We start from the raw sequence: 26547 nt of genomic DNA, 5'->3' as shown, positions 1-26547 counted from the left end.
CAAACTACAACTCTCCTAGACTGCCCAGGCATGCTGGGAGTTGTAGTTCTGTAACATCTGTCCCTTCAGATTTTGCAATTTTCATGACATTTTTGAAAATCAAAAATATGTCCATTTTATGATGCCAACATAAAGTGGACATATTGTATTTGTCAATAAAAATAAAATGTATTTGGAATATCCATTTTCCTTACAAGTAGAGAGCTTCAAAGTAAGAAAAATGCTAAATTTTCTAAATTTTCATGAAATTTTGGGATTTTTCACCAAAAAAGGATGCAAGTAACGCCGAAAATTTACCACCAAAATAAAGTAGAATATGTCACAAAAAAACTCTCAGAATCAGAATATTCGGTAAAAGCATTTTCAAGTTATTAATTCGTAAAGCGACGGTGGTCAGAATTGCGAAAAAGGGCTCAGTCCTTAAGGTGAAAAGGGGCTGCGTCCTTAAGGTGTTAAATATCTTTGGAACTTTTGGGGCTGCTTATGCACCATCCGGACTATCCTGTGTTGACACCTTTCATCAATTTTTCTCTTCTATCCACGCACAGGGAGATTAGCTACAGTGCCATGGGTCGCAAACTTCTTGATTAGGTTGCACACTGTGGACAAAGGCAAATCTAGATCTCTGGAGATGGACTTGTAACCTTGAGATTGTTCATATTTTTCCACAATTTTGCTTCTCAAGTCCTCAGACAGTTCTCTTCTCTTCTTTCTGTTATCCATGCTTAGTGTGGCACACACACACAATGCAAATACTAAGTGAACTTCTCTCCTTTTATCTGCATTCAGGTATTATTTTTATATTGCCCACACCTGTTACTTGCCTCAGGTGAGCATCACATGCTTGAAACAATCTTATTTTTCCACAATTTTGAAAGGGTGCCAATAATTTTATCCAGCCCATTTTTGGAGTTTGGTGTGACATTATGTCCAATTTGCTTTTTTCCTCCTCTTTTTGGTTTAGTTCCAATACACCCAAAGGGAATACACATGTGTAAAGCTAAACACGTGTTACTGCAATCCTTTTCTGTGAGAAATACTTCATTTTCTTGAAAAATGTGTATATATATATATATATATATATATATATATATATATATATATATACACACACACACACACACATACATATATATATATATATATATATATATACACACACACATACACACACTATATGTTATTTCTGGAAACTGTCATTTTAAAGTCAAATACAAGCTTTTTTTTTTTTTAAATACTTTGCCAGAACTGTCTAGAACACAACATGTACAGTACGGGGAAGAGAACATCTGTGAATTACCTCCTGGCCCTACCGTGTGTGTGTGCGTTTTTAGGTGCATTTAAAACTTCAAGATTGCTTTGAAAGCCACATTTTGTCAACATTTTCTGATTTTAATATGAAGCTTTTGTTAGTGGAGAAAAGAGCAGCAGTTCCTTTACATATGTACCAGAAAGGGGGCTAAACAGGGCTGAATGAGATTCCCATTGCCTTTATTAGCCATCTGGTGATGAGGTGCAGGAGAATTCAGCTGACACTTTTATGGTTCATCAATTATTTGCAGCAGAGGAAGCTTTATGGGTCTACATATTAACATTAGAGCTTAGGAACTAAGGTCTGCCAAGTCCTTGTATTGACTAAAAATGTGGTAAGATATTGTTTTACAGGACTCTCCTTGTTGATCAAATAAAAGTAATCCAATTCCTGACAAAAGCAGGGATCACAAAGTAGAAAGGACCACCTTGGACCACTGGGTGGTAGTGTATTTCTATGTGAGTTCTCTAGGCAAAAAAAGGTCTGATTTAGCTGTCATGTGGTCACAAAAGTGAGCAGGGAGCAACAAAGATCCCACAGCTAATAAAAAGGGGCAAACCGGGCGCTCCCGTACCCAAGCCGCATAAACCCATGACTCCATTTACTTATCCTACGTCACCGTTTGACTCCGGTCGGACTATTTAAGTAAATGGAGTCACGGGCTGATCCGTCAGGGGTACGGGAGCGCCCGGTTTGCCCCTCCCCCCACCGGATCCGGCACCCGTATGTACAAAACGTGGTGTGAATGCACCCTTAGTGTGTGCTATATGTCATCTTTGTTAGTCTCTGTATTACAAAGCTTGACAAAGAAAAATCTGATTTTTATGATGTCAAATTCATGGAATTTACCAGAAAATAAACCCTGTAAGCCTGTGTGTGAAGTCAGGAAGACATCTATTGGTGGAAGGGACTGCACAAGAAGGTTGTTAAGAGCTTTAGTACAGTTGCGTACATGAGCCCAAACTTGTCATATTAACTGATTTCACAACCATCACTGTGCGTTTACCATGTTACTCCTTTTGTCTCACTATTGGGCTGTTTATTGGCATCAATGAAAATGCTTTTCTAATGAACACTTGAGGGTTTTCCATATGGTAGCCCCAAGCAGTATATTGCTGAGGCCAGTGCTTGCTCCATGGATGACAGCATCACTCCAGTCAAGTAAACAAAACCTAGTAGGGAGGGCTAGAGTTATTTTCCCCACACCTTTATATCACTATAATCGTATCACTCATGAAATTACAACTACATAGCCCACCCCTAGAGCATGCGCTCCACACATGTTAATTTAAATATAGGCTACGTCCTGGTCCTTTCAACACTTTACTGTGGCTGGTATACACTGAGCTTTCCTTGCACATTTACAATCACTGAAAAAGAACAACTACAACATAGTGTTTAACAGATTCTGCTAAAAATGTCACATGCAGCATCAGCATCAGCAGTATAAAATAAATGTTTAAGTCTTACCTAGGGTATGAGGGGCAATAAAAACATACACAGTGGATTTTTGTATGTATACACCCCTCATTCATTTGCATATGTAATTGAGGGCTAATTGTATTTAAATGCTGTGATTTGCATTATGTATGAGAAAGGTTCTATTGTTGAGCCACAACATTGCAACAAACGCACTACCGTCATTCACTTATGGATATGTGGAGTGCAGCTTCTTCCTGAAGATTTGCCTGCTTGATTCTGGACCTGGTCTGGTCCTGAAGCTGTGCACCTATCAAGGATCAGGAATCCTTTTGAACTATTAGTCCTTTAACAGTGCTCCTCCATTTCTCTATTTTTTCAGGAGTATGTAATACATGTCCAAGTCTTGCACTATCCCAATTACCTAGGGTATGAGGGACCATAAAAAAAAAATACACATACGCAGTGGACCCACAATACAGTCCAGATACTGCAATCGGTGCGCAAAGAAGTACAAAAAAAAAAAAAAGTAAATAGCAGTACCTACCTTTTTTTTAGTTTTCTACGGAATACTTTTTTGGATGGGAATAAGGCTAACTTTCTCACTAAAAACAGTACTGTCTTGCTCTGTAGGACAGGGAAGTGATATATGGAATGATTATGAGGTCAAACTATCCTATAGTCCTCAACAATGCAGACAGTAGAAGAAACTGAGCACTTACCTGGTTACTTGCTTGAATAACTTGATGCTTTATTACATATTCAGATACATTTGTGCAGGGAAGCGGAGAGGAGCAGTGGTGTAAGCCCACCTACCCCCCCCCCCACACCACACCACCACTTCTGTCCGCTCCCCAGCACGAATGTATCCGAATATGTAATAAAGCATCAAGTTATTCAAGCAAGTAATCGGGTGAGTGCTCCATTTCTTCCACTGTCTGCATGGTTGTTCACATGAACACTCAATCAAGTTATTTAGTATTGATACGCAGCCAGATTGGACACAGTGGGTCCGAAGATTGTAGCTACAGTGGTGCCTAGGTCCTATAGTCTTTATTGCAGATCTAAATTAGGAATAGTGTCACCTAGCAAGAGTAAATTAAATTAATGTGGTAGTTTTTTTTTTTTTTTTACAGTGGAGTTAATCCCTTGGTAGGTTGTGCCCAGAGGGTAGAGATTAATAGAAAATGTCTGGCAGGGTCTCCTTTGCACCAGGTGTTTAGACCTTCAATATAGGTGTACAGACATCCATGTTGTGGATTTTACCCCAAACTGTTACAAATAATATATAAATTAAAATATCTCTAGACGTCATACAAGGTTGTACATATCAGATAGATAGGTAGGATATTGTAAAGTGATCAGATGGTTCACTAGAGCGGCCAAACCTTCTACTATTGTACCTATAAATAGTTGTGTTTCAAAATAGGCAAGAACCATAAGATGCACAATTGCAAGTACTCTTTCCATACTACAAAGGAAGCATATACAACTTACCAGAGAGAGGGTTAAAAAAAACAAAATAAAATCACAAACTCACCACACCAATGAGACCAGTCATGTCACAGAGCTCATATATTATATACACAGAGGTAAATTCATCATAGGCTGCAGCAGGTGCAGAGCGGAAAAAAGTCACTGCATGAAAATATTGCTATTTTCCAGCTCTGCGCTGCACTTCATTAGTGGGTGGGGCTTCACTTTAAGGAGAGCGTGATCATCCTTGTGCAACAAATTTTTGATTAAGTTTAAACCTATATAACGAATAGAGATTAACATTATACACTCTACCATGGCTGGATGTCTGCTACCACGTCTGTAAATGGGGAGAAAAACAACTTACATAAATGTCACACGCAATATGTAAATAAAACTGAAGTAGTCACGGTACCCTGGGCAGAAATCACGACTATCCAGATATGGCTGACAGCCTACCTGTGGGCAATGACATCAGCCCCTGACTGAGCTGCTCAATCATACCTAGGCATTATTTGAGTCTAAATAGGCGTGATTACAACCCAGGGAGCCATGACTACTTCAGCAGCTGCACGCCAAGCGGACTACTTAAGCCTCATTTACATAGTACATGTGACATTTATAAAAGCAGTTTCCTCCATATATATATAGATGTACCAGCGGATATCCAGGCATGGTAGAACACAAGATATTACCCTCTATTATGTTTCGCCACTCGTTACACAGGGTACAGGTTGCCTTTAATAGTTAAAATCTACACTAGGTCTAAGCTGGCGTGAATTTCTGAGGCTGCTAGATGGCCAGCCCTAGATGGGCAAGATTTATCAGGAGGCATGTGACTTAATAAATCCAGCTCAGCTGACATGGCACAGCCTTTTACATAAGACCCTGGTATGAAACACCAGTCTAAAGTAAATCCACTCACTGGCATGGCCAGGTGGCCCCTAGTCAGCAAGATCATATGAGACCACCAAAACCTTATAAGATTTTGCTGACTAAGGAATGTCTGGCCGTTCCGTCTGTTTTTGATAATTATGTCCATTTTTAATGGGAGGGGTGTTGGGTGGGGACTTTAGGATGCAAATGCACATGTGCAAAGTTAAAACCGTATACGGTTTCCCGTATGGAATTGTATACATGTGCGTTTCCCATCGACGTCCATGTTAAAAAAAACGTATGTGGTTGCAGTACGGTTTTTAAACCGGAGTCAAAACCGTGGTTGACCACGTTTTTGTCTCCGGTTTAAAAACCATACTGCAACTGCATACTTTTTTTTTTTTTTTTTTTTAACATGGACGTCAATGGGAAACGCACATATATACACTTCCATACCTCCTTTTAGCGCAAGTCAGTGAACACAAAGTAAATGAATAAATAAAAGACACACTGTGCACACAAATTTGCAGTTGCACACCAGTTAATATAATTCCCTCTAAAAAATTTCGACATCAAATAGGATAAGAGGCAAATAGATTATTTCTATTACTTTCTAAGTATTTCTTTACCATTTCTTGCAATAGCTCGACAACTTGTTGGATGCAGTCATTTACGTCACAAGAATCTGTTTTTAAGACCAACTCCGGTGATTCAGGCTTCTCATATTCAGCATCAATTCCGGTAAAACCTAAAAGTGAATGAAGAGAAAGCTGACTGAAGCATCTGGTCCTGAACAAGAGATATGCACCCACATCATCTTATCTAAACTAGCATATTTAGCCTGTGGTAAAGTACAATTGCAGGTACCTAACAAGGCAATATACTGCAAAATAAAAAGGGCAGGCTACAGATAAGAAAAAATGCAGGGAACTGCTCATAAAGCTCACATCCTGACAGGCCCCATACTTTCAGATTTTTTATTATATTTATTGAAATGATAAAAAGAACAGACAAACTAGGTTATATCAGAAAGACAACCTTTTCTTCAAATGTGTGATGCAGGATGCTGGTTGTTAACTGATCGCACACCAGCACAAAGCAGGAACTGCACTCACAATATCAGCCCTGTATTATCAGTGGAGTGACCATGAGTGCAGTATTATCAGTGACTATGAGTGCAGAAATCCTGCAACTTGCATTCTAGTGGTTGTCGGGAAACCAAGTGTGAAATGCAGGTAAATTCAAAAATAATCTTATAAGGAGCTTCTAACTCTCCCACTTCCAGCATTACTGTGCTCCTGCCGGTCTAGGAGGGGTGGTAATGGGGTAAGTGAGGCTGCCAGTGTGGGGGAGAAGTGGGTATACTTTATTTTAAAGGCGAGGTGAAATATGGAGACAGCTATTTATATTTTAAGCATGTCAATAAACATGCCTAATAGTCTAACTCAGTGGTTCTTAACCTTGTTGGAGGTACTGAACCCCACCAGTTTCATATGCGCATTCACTGAACCCCCCCCTCTTAATTGGAAAAATAAAATAGGATTTTTTCAAATTCAAAACATAGGAGGTAAATATTTATACATAGGTGCACAAAATGAACAAAACCATTAAGAACAAAGAACAAAACCATGAAAACATGATTTTCACACAAAAACCTAATGAATATTTACTGCAAATCAGTGTGACTTCTGCTGTTATCTTTCAGAGACCAGTTCAGAAATGCGCGGCTTTACCTTGGTAAGTGCCACTCTCATGTCATTTTCGCAACAATGGCAGTGTTCCCCCCACATTAGGCAGGCAGTGTTCCCCCCCACATTAGGCAGGCAGTGTTCCCCCCCACATTAGGCAGGCAGTGTTCCCCCCCCCCCCCCCCCACATTAGGCAGGCAGTGTTCCCCCCCACATTAGGCAGGCAGTGTTCCCCCCACATTAGGCAGGCAGTGTTCCCCCCCCCCACATTAGGCAGGCAGTGTTCCCCCCCCACATTAGGCAGGCAGTGTTCCCCCCCCCCCACATTAGGCAGGCAGTGTCCCCCCCCCCCACATTAGGCAGGCAGTGTTCCCCCCCACATTAGGCAGGCAGTGTTCCCCCCCACATTAGGCAGGCAGTGTTCCCCCCCACATTAGGCAGGCAGTGTTCCCCCCCACATTAGGCAGGCAGTGTTCCCCCCCACATTAGGCAGGCAGTGTTCCCCCCCACATTAGGCAGGCAGTGTTTCTCCCCCCCCCCCCCCCACATTAGGCAGGCAGTGTTCCCCCCACATTAGGCAGGCAGTGTTCCCCCCACATTAGGCAGGCAGTGTTCCCCCCACATTAGGCAGGCAGTGTTCCCCCCACATTAGGCAGGCAGTGTTCCCCCCACATTAGGCAGGCAGTGGTCTTCAACCTGCGGACCTCCAGATGTTGCAAAACTACAACTCCCAGCATGCCCGGACAGCCAACGGCTGTCCGGGCATGCTGGGAGCTGTAGTTTTGCAACATCTGGAGGTCCACAGGTTGAAGACCACTGATGTACACAGTGTTCCCCTACAGACATACAGCCTCCAGCCATATACAGTGTATGGCTGGAGGCTGTATGCCTGTGTACTGCCCACTTCAGTGCTCCGACCACCGCTCCAGCTATAGCAGTAGTCGGAGCACTGAAGATGACGTGCCGCTGGTCACTTACCAAGCTGGCCAGCGCGCGTCTGCCTCCTTCTCTATCCTCCGGTCCTCGGCGCCCTAGTTTCCATGGCAGCACGCACGGGACGTCACTGACGTCCCGGCGTGCGCTATGCCCCGGCGGCCCTGCGTTTTTAAACTTAACTCCCTGCAGCCCTGCATTAATAGTGATTGGGGGGGGGGGGGTATTGCCAGGACAGGCAAACACCGGCTCTGCTTGGTTTGCTTGTCCTGTTGTGACCTCCCCCGCTGAACGCCCGGGACTGACTCACAGAACCCCTGGGGTTCGATCGAACGCAGGTTAAGAACCACTGATCTAACTGAATGTAATATAGGATATTACAGGAGAGCACAGTTTTTTTTACAAACATTTATTGTACAAAATGTTCAGTACAGATACTAATCCATCAGGAATTCTACAGAATTGTGAATGCAGCTCCAGAATACTACCGACAGTATGGCAAGGATAATGCAGTATACCTGCACAGTTGCAGTTTACATACAGTATGATCTAAACTGTAAGTAAACACAGGATATGACAATTGCCCCTAGCCCTTTATTGCGTGAGGGTTCTTATACAGTCATTACAGGAATTTCTGACACCCACACTTCCCATGTGGACACAAAGTAATGCATTATTTCCACTGACCAGAAAAAGATTCGCACAAATTCTGAAGAGCACCTGAGATAATATATTGGTACATAAATTGATCCTGGTTTAAAAGGAGAAAAGAAAAGGGAAGAAGAAAGAAGTTTTATTTTATGAATAATAGCCTGAAACCAAAAAATGGCTAATTTCTAGAGTTCCTTATGCTATCCCATCTTGGCAGAGGAATCTGGAGGATTTCCAGATGAAGCTTTACCTTTGATTTCCCCAGCTCTTGCCATTTTATACAGGCCTTTGACATCTCGCTGTTCACAGACATACAAAGGGGCATCCACAAACACTTCATAAAACGGCAGACTAGCAGCCTCATGAATTTGCCGGGCATTGTTACGATCCTAAAAAAGGTCAAAATATGCAAGAGAGTTAATATGGTGTTGCAGGCTTTAGAAGTACCAGATAGTACTTGAAATGTATAGAGAATATAAAATCCTATTTTGCTTAAAAAACAAAAACAAATATAGCAAGGGCTGTTATGCTTTTAATTAAAAGTATAATATCAAAAATGAACACTTGTAAAAAGACAGTAATGGTAAATAGTCATCAGTAATGTTGCGCAGGCTGCTTTGTTTTTTTTTTTTTTCTATAGACTGCTTAGTTACTGTGAAAGGCTTCCTAGAAAATAAAAATTTATAAAATAATAAATATAAAACCCATGAATGTAAAATTCTGTCTTGCTAAATAGTACTAGTATCTTGCACAGAAAATAATTTTACTTTTTGTAAGAAAAATTCTACACAATAAACATATATGAAGGGGAAAAAAAAAGCAACCCCGATGCTCTCACTAGGGAGCATCTACCATCCAGTAAACCTTGAAGCTTTCTGGCTATCTATCAGCCTTGGTGGGAACTGAGTGAGTGGTCCAGATAGGACCTGTTGTATCACACTTTTTTTTTTTTTTTCTGTGTTTAGTATCTAAGCCACATTATCTACATGAAATTGTATTACCTCTCCTGCTTATTTTCATTCCTCTGATGAATAGGGGTGGGGAAATGCGTTGGGCGTTGTGAGATCAATAAACAAACAGTGGGGGGCCATGACATTTAATTTTAGGACTGCATACATTGTGTCATATTTAGTCCAAATTTCCTTGATTCATCTTGCTGAGGGTAACGTGGAACCTTCTATTTTATCTTTCTTTGATTATCATTTCTGCTATTTTGTGCATACATTGTGTCATTTAGTCCAAATTTCCTTGATTCATCTTGCTGAGGGTAACGTGGAACCTTCTATTTAATCTTTCTTTGATTATCATTTATGCTATTTTGTGCACACATTTGTGGCTGATGACAATTTGGAGTATATTTTAAACAATATCTATTAAATGTTAAGTCTCAATTTTGGAGCGTATAAATAATGAGGACACTTCAGGCTTCTCTTTGATAACCATTCAAATCAGGACTACGGACTAAAGTGCTAGACTGAAGCATCAGCGTTTTACCATAGTCTATTGGGATATTTGTTTTCTTTATTACCCTACAGAAGATGGCAAGTTGAACGAGGAGGGGGATGCATGTGGAGCTGTTCAATGCCTCTTATTTATTATGGCTGTTGCACTGCAATTTTAGCTCCAAATGAGCAAAAATCAGTAAATTAATTTTACTGAAAATTGCCCATTGCATTAGAGGCACAGTTTAAGCTATCCTCCTTTTACCAAAGCCACACCCCCACATCTGAATAGTGCCTAAAAGGGTCTAAAAGACATGGGAAATGTGGTGTCAGTTGCCAGCATTTACCCAAACTATTCCATAGAAAAGGTAAACACAGACTGTTCAGAATCTTTATTTTTCTTCACAATGGGATCTATTAGTGACATATCTTACTATATGCCTATAGAGTGGGCTTTGTTACAGCCTTTCAGAAGAGGTATACATCAATAAACTCTCCAATAGTATACCGCCAACTGTGATTTCACAGGAACCGTTTGAGTAACTGATATTTAAAAAAAAAAAAAAAAAAAAAAACACACAAGATAGGCATTTACAACAGACCTTTCCAATGTGTTTACATGGTTTTAAAATTTAGCACCAATATAGTGAGGGGATACATAAATAATGGACCTAGTAAAAAAGGTCCTGTGGTTCCAAGCCACATGTATGGTTTTAAAATTTTATGGAAAATGTTTTATTTTACTGTCAAAGTATTTTTATTACAGTGAATATTTAGGCCCTTCTGTATTATCACAGTAGATTACTAACTCCCCAAAATTACCAACCACAGCTTCAAGACTTGCTTTTAAGCATCTGAGGACCATGGCTATGAACTGGGGATTTTTATTCACCGTATTTATCGGCGTATGACACGCACTTTTTAGGCTAAAATTTTTAGCCTTAAGTCTACCTGCATGTTATACGCCGATAAGCCGCTGTAGTTCAATGATTTAAAGTGGGCGCTTTAAATCAATGAACTGCAGCGGCTTTGCAGGTACAGAGACCGCCACCGCTGCCCGATTCTCTGCCCCTGCCTGCCCTGGGGTCTAGAGCCCTGCTGCCGGCCCTTCTCTCCCTCTGGCTATCGGTGCCGCTACCCGTTCTCTCCCCCTGGCTATCGGTGGCAATGGTGCAGCGGCGCTGACAGACAGGGGGAGAGAAGGGGCAGCGGCACCCATTGCCGGCGCAGCTGCCCCGTTGCCTCCTCCATCCCAGGTTGTATAATTACCTGTTACCGGGGTCGGGTCCGCACTGCTTCAGGCCTCCGGTGTGCGTCCCCTGCGTCATTGCTATGCGCTGCACGGCGCACGGGGCAGCGGCGCCGGCAATGGGTGCCGCTGCCCCTTCTCCCCCCCTGTCCGTCGGCGCCGCTGCCCCATTGCCGGCGCAGCTTCTCTCCCCCTGGCTATCGGCGCCGGCAATGGGGTGCCGGCACCGATAGTCAGGGGGGGAGAACGGGCAGGGGCACCGCTAGTCAGGGGGAGAGAACGGGCAGGGGCACCGCTAGTCAGGGGGAGAGAACGGGCAGCGGCGCAGGTAGCCAGCGGGAGAGAAGCGGCGGCAGCAGGGCTCTAGACCCCAGGAAAGGCAGGGGGAGAGAAGCGGGCAGCGACAGCCTCTACCCCCCTGCCTTTCCTGGGGGTGTATCGGGGTATACGCATGCACACACACGCACCCTCATTTTACCAAGGATATTTGGGTAAAAAACTTTTTTACCCAAATATCCTTGGTAAAATGAGGGTGCGTGTTATAGGCCGGTGCGTGGTATACCCCGATAAATACGGTATATCACTTCTTGACAGGAACATCATGCACCGGATAGTTTTTTTTTTTTTAGGCAAAAAATACTTATATCTAAGATACATTCACCTTGGCATACGGAGATATGAAACTAGCAATGCAAACAAGGCCAGCATCAGCAAACAGCTTGGCAACTTCTGCAATGCGGCGAATATTTTCTTCTCTGTCTTCCTGGGAGAAGCCAAGATTTTTGCTGAGTCCATGCCGAATGTTGTCTCCATCTAAAGTATAGCAAGGAATGCCGTGACACACCAAATACTCCTCCAATGCCATGCTGACAGTTGTCTTTCCAGCACCAGAAAGACCTGGGAACAGAGAACATTAAAAAAAGGCTGAATAAAACACTAAATATTTTACAATTATTAATAAAAAAAATATTGCCACATGTCTGATTTTTTCTTTTCTAAGAAAATACATTTAAATCCAATAGAATACAGAACTGAAAGGAATAATGCTATAAATAGCCTTATTTCCTAGAAAATAAAAACATTTTATATTTTCTTACATGACACTCAAATTACATTCTAGGCAGCTCTCACAGTACCCATAGTGTTACTTGTAATATTGCACCAATCTCTACATTAATCTAGGTAACATCTATCAGTGACCTGAGCATACCTGTGTTTTCTATGGCGAGAGGTGAGGAAGTCACAGCCAGACACCTCACCAGGGAGGCATCAGCTGTGGAAGGATGGAGAGGCCGCTTCACACATTACATGGTCAGCTGATACCACCAAAGTTGTAAGGTGGGTTAGAGATCAGCACCCATCTTTAGGACTACAAGTCCCAGCACTGGGTATCTCCCCTACTACTGCATTGCATATTTTTCATTTACTGTTAGATGATGTATTAAAAAAATCTTCTGAATTTATCATTAGATTCTGATCTTAACAGTATACACTAATAAAGAAGATGCTATAAAAAAAGATATACATGTAGCCATTTAAGACTGATCATTTCATTGTTTCTGACAAGTGCCAGTGTAGGTTTATGCATTAGTTGGTTTTTAATAGAGCCTTTCATTCATAGTGAGATGTCCAATGTTGCCCCTTTTGCGTGTACAACCAATAAATGGATTCCGTACCTGTCAGCCACACTGTGCAGCCCCGAAAACCACTTCTTGTTCCGAGAACTTGTCCTCTCTTGTTCCTGCTGACATGGTGAGCTTGGTAGGTAACATTGGTTGACCGCTGCATACCCTAAAGGAGGAAGAAAACAATATGTGACCTATGTTTATAAAATGTGACACGTGGAACAGTGTCTACTAAAGTAAATCCGCTGTGGCCACCACTATATGGCAAGACATGGAGAGGCTTCGACCCTTTTTGTATGGTGAACGATGGGTGGGTTTTTAATAGGATTTAGTGAAACCAAACTTGAGTCCAGAGAACATCACACCGACACACTTTGGGAATGGTTTGTAGGAGGCCATATTGGCCCTTATTTACTATTGTAAACCCAACATGTTTAGTCTGGTTGTGTGGCAGATTCCGGCGCATTGCGCCAGAAAATTGTGTCTGCGCCAGAAAATAAAAACCGAACCAACTCTCCATCTTAATGAGAAAACCCGAAGAAGTGTCTGTCAGGAAAATGGGCATGTTCCCACATTTTCACAAAAACCCAACATATTTACTAAGGTTTCCACAGAAAATGTGGTGGATTTGAGCTGAGGAAAACCCGACAGGTCAGAGCATGTGTAAAAAAAAGCCAAATGTAGGGAAAGTGGAAAATGTTGGAAAACCCTAGTAAACACCATGGAAAATAATTTGTAGGGAATTAAAACCCACACAGAAAACTACACAACACTCTTAGTAAATAAGGGCCATTGGCCCTTATTTACTAAGGGTGGAGTGTAGGTTTCTTTGTGGGTTTTAATAATCTACAATTTATTTCCCACGGTATTTATTGAGGTTTCCCTACATTTTCCACTTTCCCTACACTTTGCTTTTTTTACACCTGCTCTGATCTGTCTGGTTTTCCTCAGCTCAAATCCACCACATTTTCTGTGGAAACCTTAGTAAATATGTTGGGGTTTTTTTTTTGTTTGTAAAACTGTCGGGAACACGCCTTTTTTGTGACCACGCCCCCTTCCCCTGGTGGCCACGCCCTTTTTTCTTAGCAAAATGGAGAGTTAGTCGAGGTTTTTTCAATTCTGGTGCAAATTCTGGCGTAAAATCTGGCGCAGACAGAATTTCTGGCGCAATGCGACAGAATCTGGCGCACAACCCGACAAAACATGTCGGGTTTACAAAAGTAAATGAGGGCCATTATGTACTCTTACTTTACTCTGGTTTCACATGGAATTTTCTTATGAAGATCAGAAAAGTATGGAAACATGCAAAAAGAGAATGTGATGAGCATTTAAAAAGGATACACTTCCTAAAAGTATTTATGTTTAAAATGTAAGAAACAGATTATAAAACAAAACTTCCTCATTTTTCCCACAAGCAGCTCAGATAACAATAAATCCACTCTGTTAGGCTAGGTTCAGACTACGGAATCTCCAGGCAGAAAATTTCCACCCGGAGATTCAAAGTGCGGCCAGCGCCAGCTGAATCAGTCGGCACTAGGACCGCGCGGACACTGCAGTCTCCAATAGTTTCTAAGCGGATTTTCCGCTTCACAAATTCCGAAGTGTGAATTTGTGAACGGAAAATCATTCACTACACTATACATTTTAGAAAGCGGAATTTCCGCCTGCAATTTCAAAGCAAAATTGCAGGTGGAAATTCCGTAGTCTGAACCTAGCCTTAGAAGGCTATTATAGTAACAAGTCTGGTGCAGGCCTTTGTACCCAACATATAGGGGGAGATTTATCATTGCTTTTAGAGAAAAAAAATTTTTCTATGTTTTGGCGCAGTTCAGACGCAAGCAGCATATTTTGAGACTTTTATGCGTCTTTTGATATAGACAGTTTTACTCTTTCTGCCTACCCGTAGAACTTTTTCTTTTTGACCATGCAGTGGTCCCGTACTTATAATTTGCGACTTTTATCAAAAGTCGCTATTTTGTGCGCAAAGGTACTTTTTTAGGCGCAAAGCTACATCAACTACCAGTAGGCGTGAGAATCACTTCTACCTTCTACAATTCAACCTTTAACCCCTTGTGGACGACAGCGTCCCACTCCCCTTCTATGACACATGCTCAGGAGCTGAGCGCGGATCATAGCTGGATGGTTCTGGTGGCTGTCTGCCACCAGGACCCATCTTTAATGCCAGGCATCAGCGATGATGCCTGGCATTAACCCCTTAGGCCATGTTCACACTATGGAATTCTGGCGGAATTCCAAAAGAGGAACTCCGGGAGCGGAATTCAGCGGTGTGAACTTAACATTAGTGTGAATGGGTCCCCACGAGACCCGTTCACACTGCGGAATTTCCGCGGCGGACAATTCCGCCGCTGAAATTGTTCCACGCAACATGGTCATTCTTTGCACGGATTCCGCAAGCTCTGCATAGCCCTCAATGGTGACAGCTCAGTGCCCCACGGCCCTAGCGCCGAAGTACTTTCGGAGGCGGCCGCCCGGCGGAATCTCCACTCGCGGAATTCAGCCTGCGAGAATTCCGTAGTGTGAACATGGCCTTAGACACCGCAATCAAATTTGATTGCAGCGTCTAAAATGCAAGTAAAAATGTCCAGGCAGCTCTGCGAAAGTAAATAAAAACACCTAACCTGCCAAATTCAGGACCCGGGAAAGTGTCTACTTCCCTCCCTCACAAGAAAAAGTCTAGAAAAAGTGTATGTGTTAGAGCTTTTCACACCACAGAAGAGCTGCGCAAAATTCATCATCCTGCTACACCTTCTTGATAAATAAGATGCACGCTAGTCAAACCCATCACCCAAATAAACGTGGGAAAATAGCTCTACCGTAGACATTCTTAGATAAATCTGGGCCATAGTCTCAGAATAAAATGTACTGTATGTGGTGTGTCAGTGCAGCTGCTGGTACGCACTAGGGTACGTACAGTCAGTTTACAGTGAAATCTGCAGCAGAAAATCCTGCGCATCAAATCTGTGCATGTGTGAACATAACCCTAAAGTATACTCAACCAACCAGGTATGTGCAGCAGAGAAAATGTCATTTCAATGAGAATTAGGTATAAAATATGGCTGGATATTGGAGTTGGGTAAGAGAATGGAGGGCTTCTACTACACTTATGGGCTGAGCTTCCATAAATGAAGCATCAGGGCAGTGTTTCCCAACCGGGGTGTTTCCAGCTGTTGCAAAACTACAACTCCCAGCATGCCCGGACAGCCTTTGGCTGTCCGGGCATGATGGGAGTTGTAGTTTTGCAACAGCTGGAAGCACCCTGGTTAGGAAACACTGCACCAGGGTATGGCCACAGGCAACATAAATGCTGCAGATTTTCCACAGAGGAAAGTTTTCAGTATTTTGGAACCAAAGTCTGCAACAGAAAATCGCCACCAAATTGTTTGCATTTTGGTGCAGATTTTGTTGTGAGTTATATAAACTAAACTTAAAGTAAATGCAAATGGATTTAAAACTCCATGCAAAAGGCTGTGACATGTCCCTGAGCCCTAATAGGTTGGTGCATTAGGTGCTCTAATACCTCATCAAAAAACCTCCAGAAGTGAAAACCGTTTTTTAGGGAAATCTGTTTTTAACATCTGTTATTTTATACGTTTCACCCTTCTTATAAGTAAAGCAAATGCAGTTTGTACCTATCCCTTTCCTCTTGATCTGCAGGAACTTTATCAGGAGGTGCATTCTGTATTAGTAGGGTGCATCTCACGATCTTAGCAAATCATTTCCCTCTGCTGAGACTATTACATGCCATTTACTGGTTTATTTATCCCGTTAAAACGTCCGCTTACTTTTCTTTGTTTTTGTGCTGACAGATTTGATAACCGATCAGCTGGTTTCCAGTTGGGCATCCTTTATGGTTAAAGGGGTACTAAACTGGTGCCAGATAGTTATACAGATTTGTTAATTACTTCTATTAAAACATTTTTTTTACCCTTCCAGTACATTTTAGCAGCTGTATGCTACAGAGGAAACTCTTTTCTTTTTGAATTTCTTTTTTGTCTTGTCCACAGTGCTTTCTGCTGACACCTGATGCCTGTATCAGAAACTGATCTCAGCAGAGAGCACTGTGGTCATGACAGAAAAGAAAATCCCCAAAAAAAAGAATTTGTTCTGTAGCATACAGATGCTAAAAAGTACTGGAAGGGTAAAGATTGTTTTATAGAAGTAATTTACAAATCTGCTTAACTTTCTGGCACCAGTTGATAAAAAAAAAAAATATATATATATATATATATATATATATATATATATATATATATATATATATATATATGTTTTCCACTGGAGTGCCCATTTAACCATAAAGGATGCCCAACTGAAAACCAGCTGATCTGTTATCAAATCTGTCAGCAAAAAGCAAAAAACAAAGAAAAGTAAGCGGACGACCTTTAGCTGCTTCTGTATTTATTTACATACTTTCATAGTGAGGAGGAGCAAAAGGGCTTATTTAACTCTGCAGCTTCTTTATTTGTGGCTCTGTGGCATGTAAGAAAACTTATCCCCTATCCAAAGGATAGGGGATAGGTTTTAGCTTGCGGGGGGGGGGGGGGGTCCAATCGCTGGGGCCCCCAATCTCCTGTTTGGAGCCCCAGCTCTCCTATACAGCGGCGCGTCACAACCCCTGCCTGAAACTGGGGCAGCCACGCCCCCTCTATATAGCTCCATGGGAGAGCCAAAGATTGCCAAACGATTCTCCAATAAAACTATATGGAGGGGGTGTGGCAGACCCCACTTCAGGCGGGGGTTGTGACACACCACTGTGAAGGAGCACCAGGGCTCCAAACAGGAGATCGAGGGGGCCCCAGCGCTCGGATCCCCCGCAATCTAAAATTTGTCCCTTATCCTACGGATAGGGGATACGTTTTCTTACATGATCCTTCTCCTTTAAGGATCTATTTACATATAGAACATTCGCAATGTATTAAATGCTGCAGGATAAGCATCCTGTTAACCCATCATGTCTGGAATCCATTTTTACATATTAATAAATCTCATCTAGAGATGAGCGAACTTACAGTAAATTCGATTCGTCACGAACTTCTCGGCTCGGCAATTGATGACTTATCCTGCATAAATTAGTTCAGCTTTCAGGTGCTCCGGTGGGCTGGAAAAGGTGGATACAGTCCTAGGAGACTCTTTCCTAGGACTGTATCCACCTTTTCCAGCCCACCGGAGCACCTGAAAGCTGAACTAATTTATGCAGGATAAGTCATCAACTGCCGAGCCGAGAAGTTCGTGACGACTCGAATTTACTGTAAGTTCGCTCATCTCTAATCTCATCCACGTGATGCAGAAAAAAAATCTGTAGTAGAATTTAACCTGCGGTGCAGATTTTTAATTGCAACACGTCAATGGTTGTGATGGGCTCACTAAAAAGTGCGACACTGCCCTTCACTCACTTTCCAGGGAACAACACAACCCAGATGGCGAAGTGATCTATAAAAACCATAGCATGCTGACACTTTATTATACATCGCCATATAAGACTACAGGAAGTTGGAGATGCGCGGTGTTATACTGCTCTCTCGTAGCATGTTTTGTGTATTTTAATAAAGAACAAGCAGGTCTCTTTTTTTACAGAGGAGATATGTAAATCACTGCACCTCCTGAGCCATATCCATGGGCAGCCAAAGCAGTAAACCAACGAAAAGCAGAAGTAAAGGATCCATCTTACATCTATTCCCAGTGACAGTCGACTCTTTGCAGTCGTTTTTTTCTATAGTGCACAACCTGCTGCAGACAAGCAGACACTGTGAAGGTTTGCTCCAGCTTAAACAAGTGCATGGAGAAAAAGGTTTTGCTGGCAGCAGGGAATAAATCCCAATTTACTGCATATTGGCATTGGTTTTTAATGTATTATTTTTTCCCCCCATTACCAAGATATAAATGTTTTTGTACCCCATATGACTGTCATTGAACCCGTCAAGTGGGCGGACGCCCACCTGACGGGTTCAATGACAGTCATATGGGGTACAAAAACATTTTTATCTTGGGACTGGGGGGACAAAATAATACAATACATTAGACTTCTGTGTTCTGATGTAGTAAAGGGCTGTCATTTGCATAAGGGGCATAGTTGGAGCTAGAGCCGGGCGGTAAGACCAAAAATGTGTATCACGGTATTTTTGTAAGTTATGGCGGTTCTCACCTTCCTACGTTCCCCCGATGTCCTGCCTCAGCCGGTGATTGGCTGAGCGCACTGTCATGTAAGGAGCTGGCTGGTGATCGGCTGACGGCTCTGTGACGTTCCCATCCCCAGTGTGAGGCCGTTACCGGAGCAACGGGGGGAATGTAGGAAGGTAAATTAAAGTTTATTTTTGCAGCCCGGGCACAAGGAATATGTAGTACAGTACAGATTTCCAGCGACAGCAACTCACAGGAGGACAAAGAGAGCGGCGCTTGCGGGTTTACATATAATTAGTTCCCTGATGTGGGGGACAGTGCAGTGCTGGGCTGATAATTCATTGGGGGGGGGGGGGGGGGGGGGAGAGAAGCAGAACAACGGCAACAATGCCCGCGGGTAACATATGATTAGTTCCCCGATGTGGGGACAGCGCGCTGCGGATGATAATTAATTCATTCAAGGGGGGGGAGGGGCCCAACAGTTATTGCGATATGGGAAAAAATCATATTGTGCAGGGGCAAAAAATTCGGTATTCGGTATGAACCGGTATACCGCCCAGCATTAGTTGGAACCACATGTGATCTCACATACAGCCTTGCAGACTATTCACAGACAGAACAGTGACTGATGCCAGCTAAATAGAATTGACAAGAAACTTTCTCTGTGTGTTTTTTGTACGTGACGAAAAAAATATAAAATTTTAATAAAATTAAAATAATCAACAGAAACCCTGACGCCAATGTGAACATGGACCAACGATGCCAGTGCTGTCACTATGTTGGAATAAGCAAAAGCATTTAAAAGACAGAAACATACCACAATCGTAAAGCAGCCAATGGCAGTAAAACAATGCACACCTACCCATCAGCCACACATTCCAGGAACACTGTTCTCAGGTGCATCGAACTCATAGAAATGTTATGCATTTACTATTCACGACACATAAATAGCTCAGAAGTACAAACTGACTACTGACCTGACAAATAGGCAGTAACTAGAAAGAACATGGCATGCCTCACTGCTCTTTATAATACTCAAGGTCAATAAAGAAGAACAGACACACTGAGCCAGGTAACCATGATCTGCCCAGTAATAAAACAGAGAGCAATGACCTTATTACATTCCCTAGTAAGGCTTCATTCACACGTTAAAATGTTCCTGCTACTGCTCGTCAAAAGATAGCGGGGGGGGGGGAATTGTGCCTGTGCCATCCTTTTCTCCCGCTATCTATCTTCCAGCGGAATAACAGGTGTGCCCGTTATTACACCCATTAGGCTCCTTTACAATAATGAACGTTAATGTCAAAGTAAAAAAAAAAAATAAAGTCAATAACGTCCGTTTGTAACGGAGCCTAACATACAGTGTGAAAGAAGCCTGCTCCCTGCTGACATCTCTGTCCATTTCAGAGCAGCATATGTTTGCTATGGGGATTTTCTCCTACACAGGACAGTTCTTAAAATGGACAGAGATGTCAGCAGAGAGCACTGTGCTCGTGATGTCAGCAGAGAGCTCTGTGTTCCAAAAAGAAAAGAATTTCCTCAGTAGTATTCAGCAGCTTATAAGTACTGGCAGGATTAAGATTTTTTTAATAGAAGGCATTTTCAAATCTATTTAACTTTCTGGCACCAGTTGATTTAAGAAAAATAAAAAATAAAAATAAAAGTTTTCCACCAGAATACCCCTTTAACTTGAGGTCTGTCCTCCTTTCAGATTTTGTTTCCTATACCGTATTTAGGGTTGCACATGTCCCTCACAGTGTCAGAGCCCATAAACCAGAGTGTATGGACTGATTCCTGTAGCTGGGGGCCGCCGCTAATAGCCGGCATGCAGAGATCGTCGCAGCCGGCTATTAACCCTTTAGATCGCCACTGTCAAACCTGACAGTGGCGTCTGAAGGGAGCTTTAATCCATCCCTGGTGGTCTAGTCGCGTGGATTGTCTCCCCCCCTCCCACCCCGCAATGTGATCACGGGGGGGGGGGGGGGGGTTGTTGGTCATCGGGATCTATTGTGGAGGTAGCTGGAGGGCTTACCTCTCCTTGCTGCCCATCCACGGCTCTGCATTTAATTTTTTTTCCCATTTTCATTTAAAAACACGTAAACATAATAACAATAAACATATAAGGTATCGGCGAGTGTGCAATTGTCCAAACTATTCAAATATAACATTATTAATCCCCTACGGTAAATGGTGTAAAAGTTATAAAATACAAAACCAGAATTGTGACATCAATTTTACTTTGTAACGACATCAATCATTTTACCACAAAATCTATGGCGAAACAAAAAAATTTTTTGTCAGGCAAAATTGATAAAAATAAATAAATAAAAAAGCACCATTTTGTAACTTTTGGAGAATTCCAATTCTATGCACCTTATCATTAATTCTGTAGGTCCATACGATTAAAATGATACCCAACTTATATAGGTTTTATTTTGTTTTACTTCTTTTAAAACATTATAAATTTTTTTACAAAAATTAGCATGTTTAAAAATGTCCTCTTCCGACCCTTATTACTTTTTTTTATTTTTCCGTATACTGGATTTAAGAGGGCAATTTTTTTGCGCTATGATCTGTAGTTTTTATTGGTACCATTTTTGTTTTGATTGCTTTTTACAAATTTTCATTTTTAGAGTTTACAATGTGACTGAAAAATATACGTAATTTTGGACTTTGCTATTTTTTTACGTGAACGCCAGTTGTTAAAGTGGGTGTTAACGTCCTTTTCTGCAGACGTATGCACTTTCTGTAAGCCAGGTTGGACCTGGAATACTTACGCAACTTTGAAATGGAGATACTACTTTTTTCTTCATAAATAGCGACTATCGCATTTGATTAATACATGACCACTGCAATGTAAAAAAATAAAAATAAATTACTATGTCACCAGAATTCAGAAATGTGCTTTGGAATAAGCAAAAATCAAAAAGTCTCAGCATGTACAGAAAAGTCGAATGTGCGCAAGAACATGCAACTTTTTTACGCAAAAAAAAAAATCTACTATGGCGCTTGATACATCTCCTATATTTTTATAGTTTGGACATTTATGCACACAGCGATACCACATGTTTATTTTTGTTTACTTTTTTTTTATTGGAAAAGGGGTTAAATCATATTTATGTATTTATGAATTTTTTTTTTTTTTTTTTTTGCATTTTATAGTCCCCATAGGGACTATATTCCATAGGATAGAACTGATCAGTGTTATCGGTGCTCTGCTGCTCCAGCATGCCTTGGCTGACTGGAGCTTCAGAGCAACGATCAGACGGCGATGAGGCAGGTAAGGGCTCTCCCACTGTCCTCTCAGCTGATCGGTACACAGCTCCGTCCAAATTCTGCACGGAAATTCCAACGTGTGAACATAGCCGAAGATGCTTGTTCAAATTCAATTTCTAAGGCTGGGTTTACGCTAGATTTTGTCCATACGGGGACCAGATCTGGCTGGGGGATGAGAAAATCGGGCTCTCCCATATCCCAGCCGGCCCCCATCTCATTCATTTTAATCAAGCCCCCCCCGAGTCAGATAGCGACCCCGGTCGGCTCATTTTTGCCCCATATCTGGTTTTCTGGCCGGACTGAAAACTGCAGCATACCTTGGTTTTCAGTCCAGTCACAAAACCGGATACGGGGCAAAAATAAGACGATCGGAGTCACTATCTGACTTCAGTTGGCTCATTCAAATGAAAGATGCGGGGCCGGCTGGGATACGGGAGAGCCCGATTGGCACATTTGCCAGCTGGATTCAATCTCGTATGGCATAAACCATAGTGTGAATGCAGCCTATGAAGGAAGTCAGGTAAGCAATTCCCCAACATAATTGCCACTACTTATTAATGGGGGGGATACTAAAAATTCCGTTACATTACAGTACGTTCCTCTTTTACACTGGGTGCTAAACAGCAGCTTTAGGCTATGATTGCCCAGGTAGACATGCCTTAACATGGTCATGTGTGTCCAAAATGACTAAAATCTAAATTTTCATTTGCAGTCCGGAAAGCCTAAGTTTTCTCACTCCTTTTTCTCTTACGACAAATTGATAAATCAGACATTGTGCTAGTGCCACATCTAACAAGCCATGCCACATTTCAGTAACTAGATCAAACAATGCTGAGACTAATGTGAGGTCTCGGAGTGTCAAAGCTTTTGTTAGAGACACAAGTCATTGACCACACAATGTTGACACGATTTCTTATAGTGTCAGGTGAGCAGCAGCATATGCACATAGTCTACCTCCTGTTGTCACCTTGGTGTAAATCCCATTAACAACAACATGACAAAGGTGACAACAGGTCTCCATCATGGATCCGCCACATGATGATACTAACAGAGCCCGAAAGACCCCAGTGATTTTAATGGGGATTGTTAGGTTTTAGATTAAACAACATTTTGTGTGTGTGTGTGTATATATGTATATATATATATATATATATATATATATATATATATATATATCTTAGTAAATTTGAGTAGCCATATTAGTCCAGTAATGCAGATGCAAATCAAAAAATGTTACAGTATCTTGTAATACCTTTTTTATTGGACTAACAGAATTTTGTAGAGACAAGCTTTCGGGATTCCTCCCTTTATCAAGTCCAAAGCAAATCGGAGATTTGCTTTGGACTTGATAAAAGGAGGAATCCCGAAAGCTTGGCTCTACAAAATTCTGTTAGTCCAATAAAAAAGGTATTACAAGATACTGAATTTTTTTTATTTGCATCTATCTATCTATCTATCTATCTATATAACCAAAGAATAAGTTGGCCAGAACTATTGATTCCAAACTATTGTAAAGACCTGGCTATCTATCTATCTATCTATCTATCTATAGTAGAAAGAAACGGGCAGCACTACGATGTGCAGGATGGTGCTCGCTGGTTGACTCGGTCCCAAGTCCCAGGTAAATATCAAATGAAGGCAGCGGCACTCGCAGAATGTGGGTGAATAATTCACCCACATTCTGCGAGTGCCGCTGCCTTCATTTGATATATATATATATATATATATATATATATATATATATATATATATAAGCTCTTATGATATGTTCACATGCTCTTAACTTGCAGCTCAGAAATCCGCTCCAAGTTGCCCAACCATTCACTTTAATAGGTCCGCCATCAATATACCAATCTGCCACTATCGTAAATCTGTTGAAGTTAATGGTAACATAACTACTAGCAGTGGATTTCTTAGCTGGGAGTTACGAGCACGTGCACATACCCTAAGGCCATGTTCACACGTTGAAATATCCGTGCCAAATTCCGCATTGGAATTCTGCACCATGTTCCGCTGCAGCAGAGTCCCGTTGAACTGCACGCGGCAGAGTGTCCGCGCCAGATGTTTCTGCCACAGAAATTCCGATTTTCGTGTCCGCAGAAAGAATGAACCTGTTCATTCTTTCTGCGAACTCTGCACTTCTAGCCGTCTATGAAACGGCATATTCCACTGCAGTCCTAGCGTCTGCGGAATGTCTGCACAGAGATTTTCCATGCAGACATTCTGAGGTGTGAACATTGCCTTAGGCTGTGTTCAGGTGTGGAAAAAAAATGTGCGCACATTTGACAAGCCTGCGGGCGCTAGGACCGCTCAGAAAGCACCATCTCATAGACAGCTATGCATTTCCTTGGGGAATCCGAACAAAGAACATTTCTGAAGACGCCAGAGTCTGAATTTCCACGCCAGATGTTCGAACAGTGGCCCAGAATCCCATTAAAATCAAAGGGATTTTGCGGCAGCAGAACATCCGTGCGGAATATTCCGTACGGACATTCTGCCCAATTTTCGTGCGTGTGAACATACCCTAAGAGGGTTTCCAGATTGCTAGGTGACTTACTCATCTGAATCAGTCAGATAGGCGCGAATTTATAAGGTTACTCCAGGGAACTGAACTTTTTAGACACTTACCCCTCTATCCACAGATAGGGGATATGTGTTTGATCCCGGGGGGGGTCTGACTTCTGCATCCTGGTCACACTCCTGCCCTCATCTTCCTGGACAAATGCAAGTGACGGCACGCTTGGCCAATCACCATAGCTGCGATGCGCCACTCATCGATGATGTCAGGCTTATGATTGGCTGGCACAGTCGCGCTCCCCTAGGGAACAAGATCCATTCTAGGTGGAGAGATGAACAAAACCCACTGTACATAGGGCCGCTCATCTCTGTATAAGGGCTAGTTCACACTCAGGAGGAATTTGACACATATTCCACATTAGATTCCGCCTTACATCAGACTCCTATTCGTTTAAATGGGATTTCAAGTCTGCTTACACAGTGTAATATCCGCAGGGAATCCTATTTCACCATGGAGGAATTGGCACGGCCATACTTCAGGCAGAACCCGCTAATAAAATCCCATGAAGTCAATGGGCTCTTCTATTTCTGTGCCAGTTTTGCTTCCTTTCAGCATTTCTGCTCCAAAATTTACGTGAGAACATTTTTTCCTCAGTGTGAACATTCCCTAAACAAGTGGTCTCCAAATCGTGGACCTACAGCAGTTGCAAAACTACAAATTCCAGCATGCCCGGACAGCCGTTGGCTGTCCGGGCATGCTGGGAATTGTAGTTTTGCACCTGGAGGTCCAAGGTTTGGAGGCCAGGCAGTTATAACAATGGATTACAGAACTCAGCTAGTCATAGGTGCCCTTCACTTTCAATGCCACAAAGAAGTTTTGGTGTGCAGCCATCATTCAGTATGAGAGGGATCCCTGCTTGGCATTGCCTGGCTGCATTCTGTATAGATGTGCATCAGGGTTTTTCAGGCAGAGTGTCTTTACCTGTTGCAAAACTACAACTCCCAGCATGCCCGGACAGCCTTCGGCTGTCCGGGCATGCTGGGAGTTGTAGTTTTTTTTGCAACAGCTAGAGACACACCGCTTGGAAAGCACTGACGTGTACGTAGTACAGGACAAGTTAGCAGACACCCAGAGTCCTTTGCGGCCGCCACACACACTCACCCAGCTCTGCAGCTTGCTGCTCAGCTTCACCTTCTTGTTCATGCTCTCCGATATCTCCATGCTGCACGGCAGTCCTCGGCGTTCAGATAAAAAGCAGCAAGATGCAGGCACAGGAAGTGAGATGCCAGAGGAGAGAGGACTGTGCCTGCACCGAGTACACCCACACGGCGGGTCGGAGCTGTGCTCCTGTGTACTGCGCCTGCGCCGGAGCTCGGAAATGAGGAAACACTGAGCTCACCAGCTGCAGGAAGTGGCCGGCAGTTACCGCTGTGTGTGCACGGTGCGGGGAAAGAGATGTGTCCTGCACTCACGTGGGAACAGAGATTCTGGTCTATGTAGTAGAGGCTGGGAGAAAGGCTTCCAGTGCAGATACCTGAGAAAGGGACATACCAAAAGGAATGCCAGTGAGGAATGCCCATAGACTTTAACAGGGAAGTGGAATGCCCATAGAGAATAATGGACCAGAATGGAATCCCCATAGAGAATAATGGACCAGAATGGAATCCCCATAGAGAATAATGGACCAGAATGGAATGCCCATAGAGAATAATGGACCAGAATGGAATGCCCATAGAGAATAATGGACCAAAGTGGAATGCCCATAGAGAATAATGGACCAGAGTGGAATGCCCATAGGGAATAATGGACCAGAATGGAATGCCCATAGAGAATAATGGACCAGAATGGAATGCCCATAGAGAATAATGGACCAGAGTGGAATGCCCATAGAGAATAATGGACCAGAATGGAATCCCCATAGAGAATAATGGACCAGAATGGAAT

The 26547-nt window shown here is 42.5% G+C and overlaps 1 protein-coding gene across 1 annotated transcript in view; it reads right to left on the bottom strand.

The window, feature by feature from the left end:
- PAPSS1 (3'-phosphoadenosine 5'-phosphosulfate synthase 1) overlaps window positions 1-26282 on the bottom strand; it is a 115047-nt gene extending 88765 nt beyond the window's left edge. Inside the window, exons 1-5 of the mRNA XM_056565948.1 lie at window positions 25765-26282; window positions 12723-12837; window positions 11708-11943; window positions 8606-8744; window positions 5713-5831 (exon numbers count right to left, since the gene is read on the bottom strand). Coding sequence (XP_056421923.1) covers window positions 5713-5831; window positions 8606-8744; window positions 11708-11943; window positions 12723-12837; window positions 25765-25824 — 669 coding nt within the window. The 5' untranslated portion in view covers window positions 25825-26282. The remainder of the gene's footprint in view (window positions 1-5712; window positions 5832-8605; window positions 8745-11707; window positions 11944-12722; window positions 12838-25764) is intronic.
- Window positions 26283-26547: the final 265 nt, after the last annotated feature.

Source organism: Hyla sarda, chromosome 1, assembly GCF_029499605.1.
Source record: "Hyla sarda isolate aHylSar1 chromosome 1, aHylSar1.hap1, whole genome shotgun sequence".
In the NCBI taxonomy this organism is placed as follows: domain Eukaryota; kingdom Metazoa; phylum Chordata; class Amphibia; order Anura; family Hylidae; genus Hyla; species Hyla sarda.
This window is presented reverse-complemented; position numbering and strand designations above follow the sequence as displayed.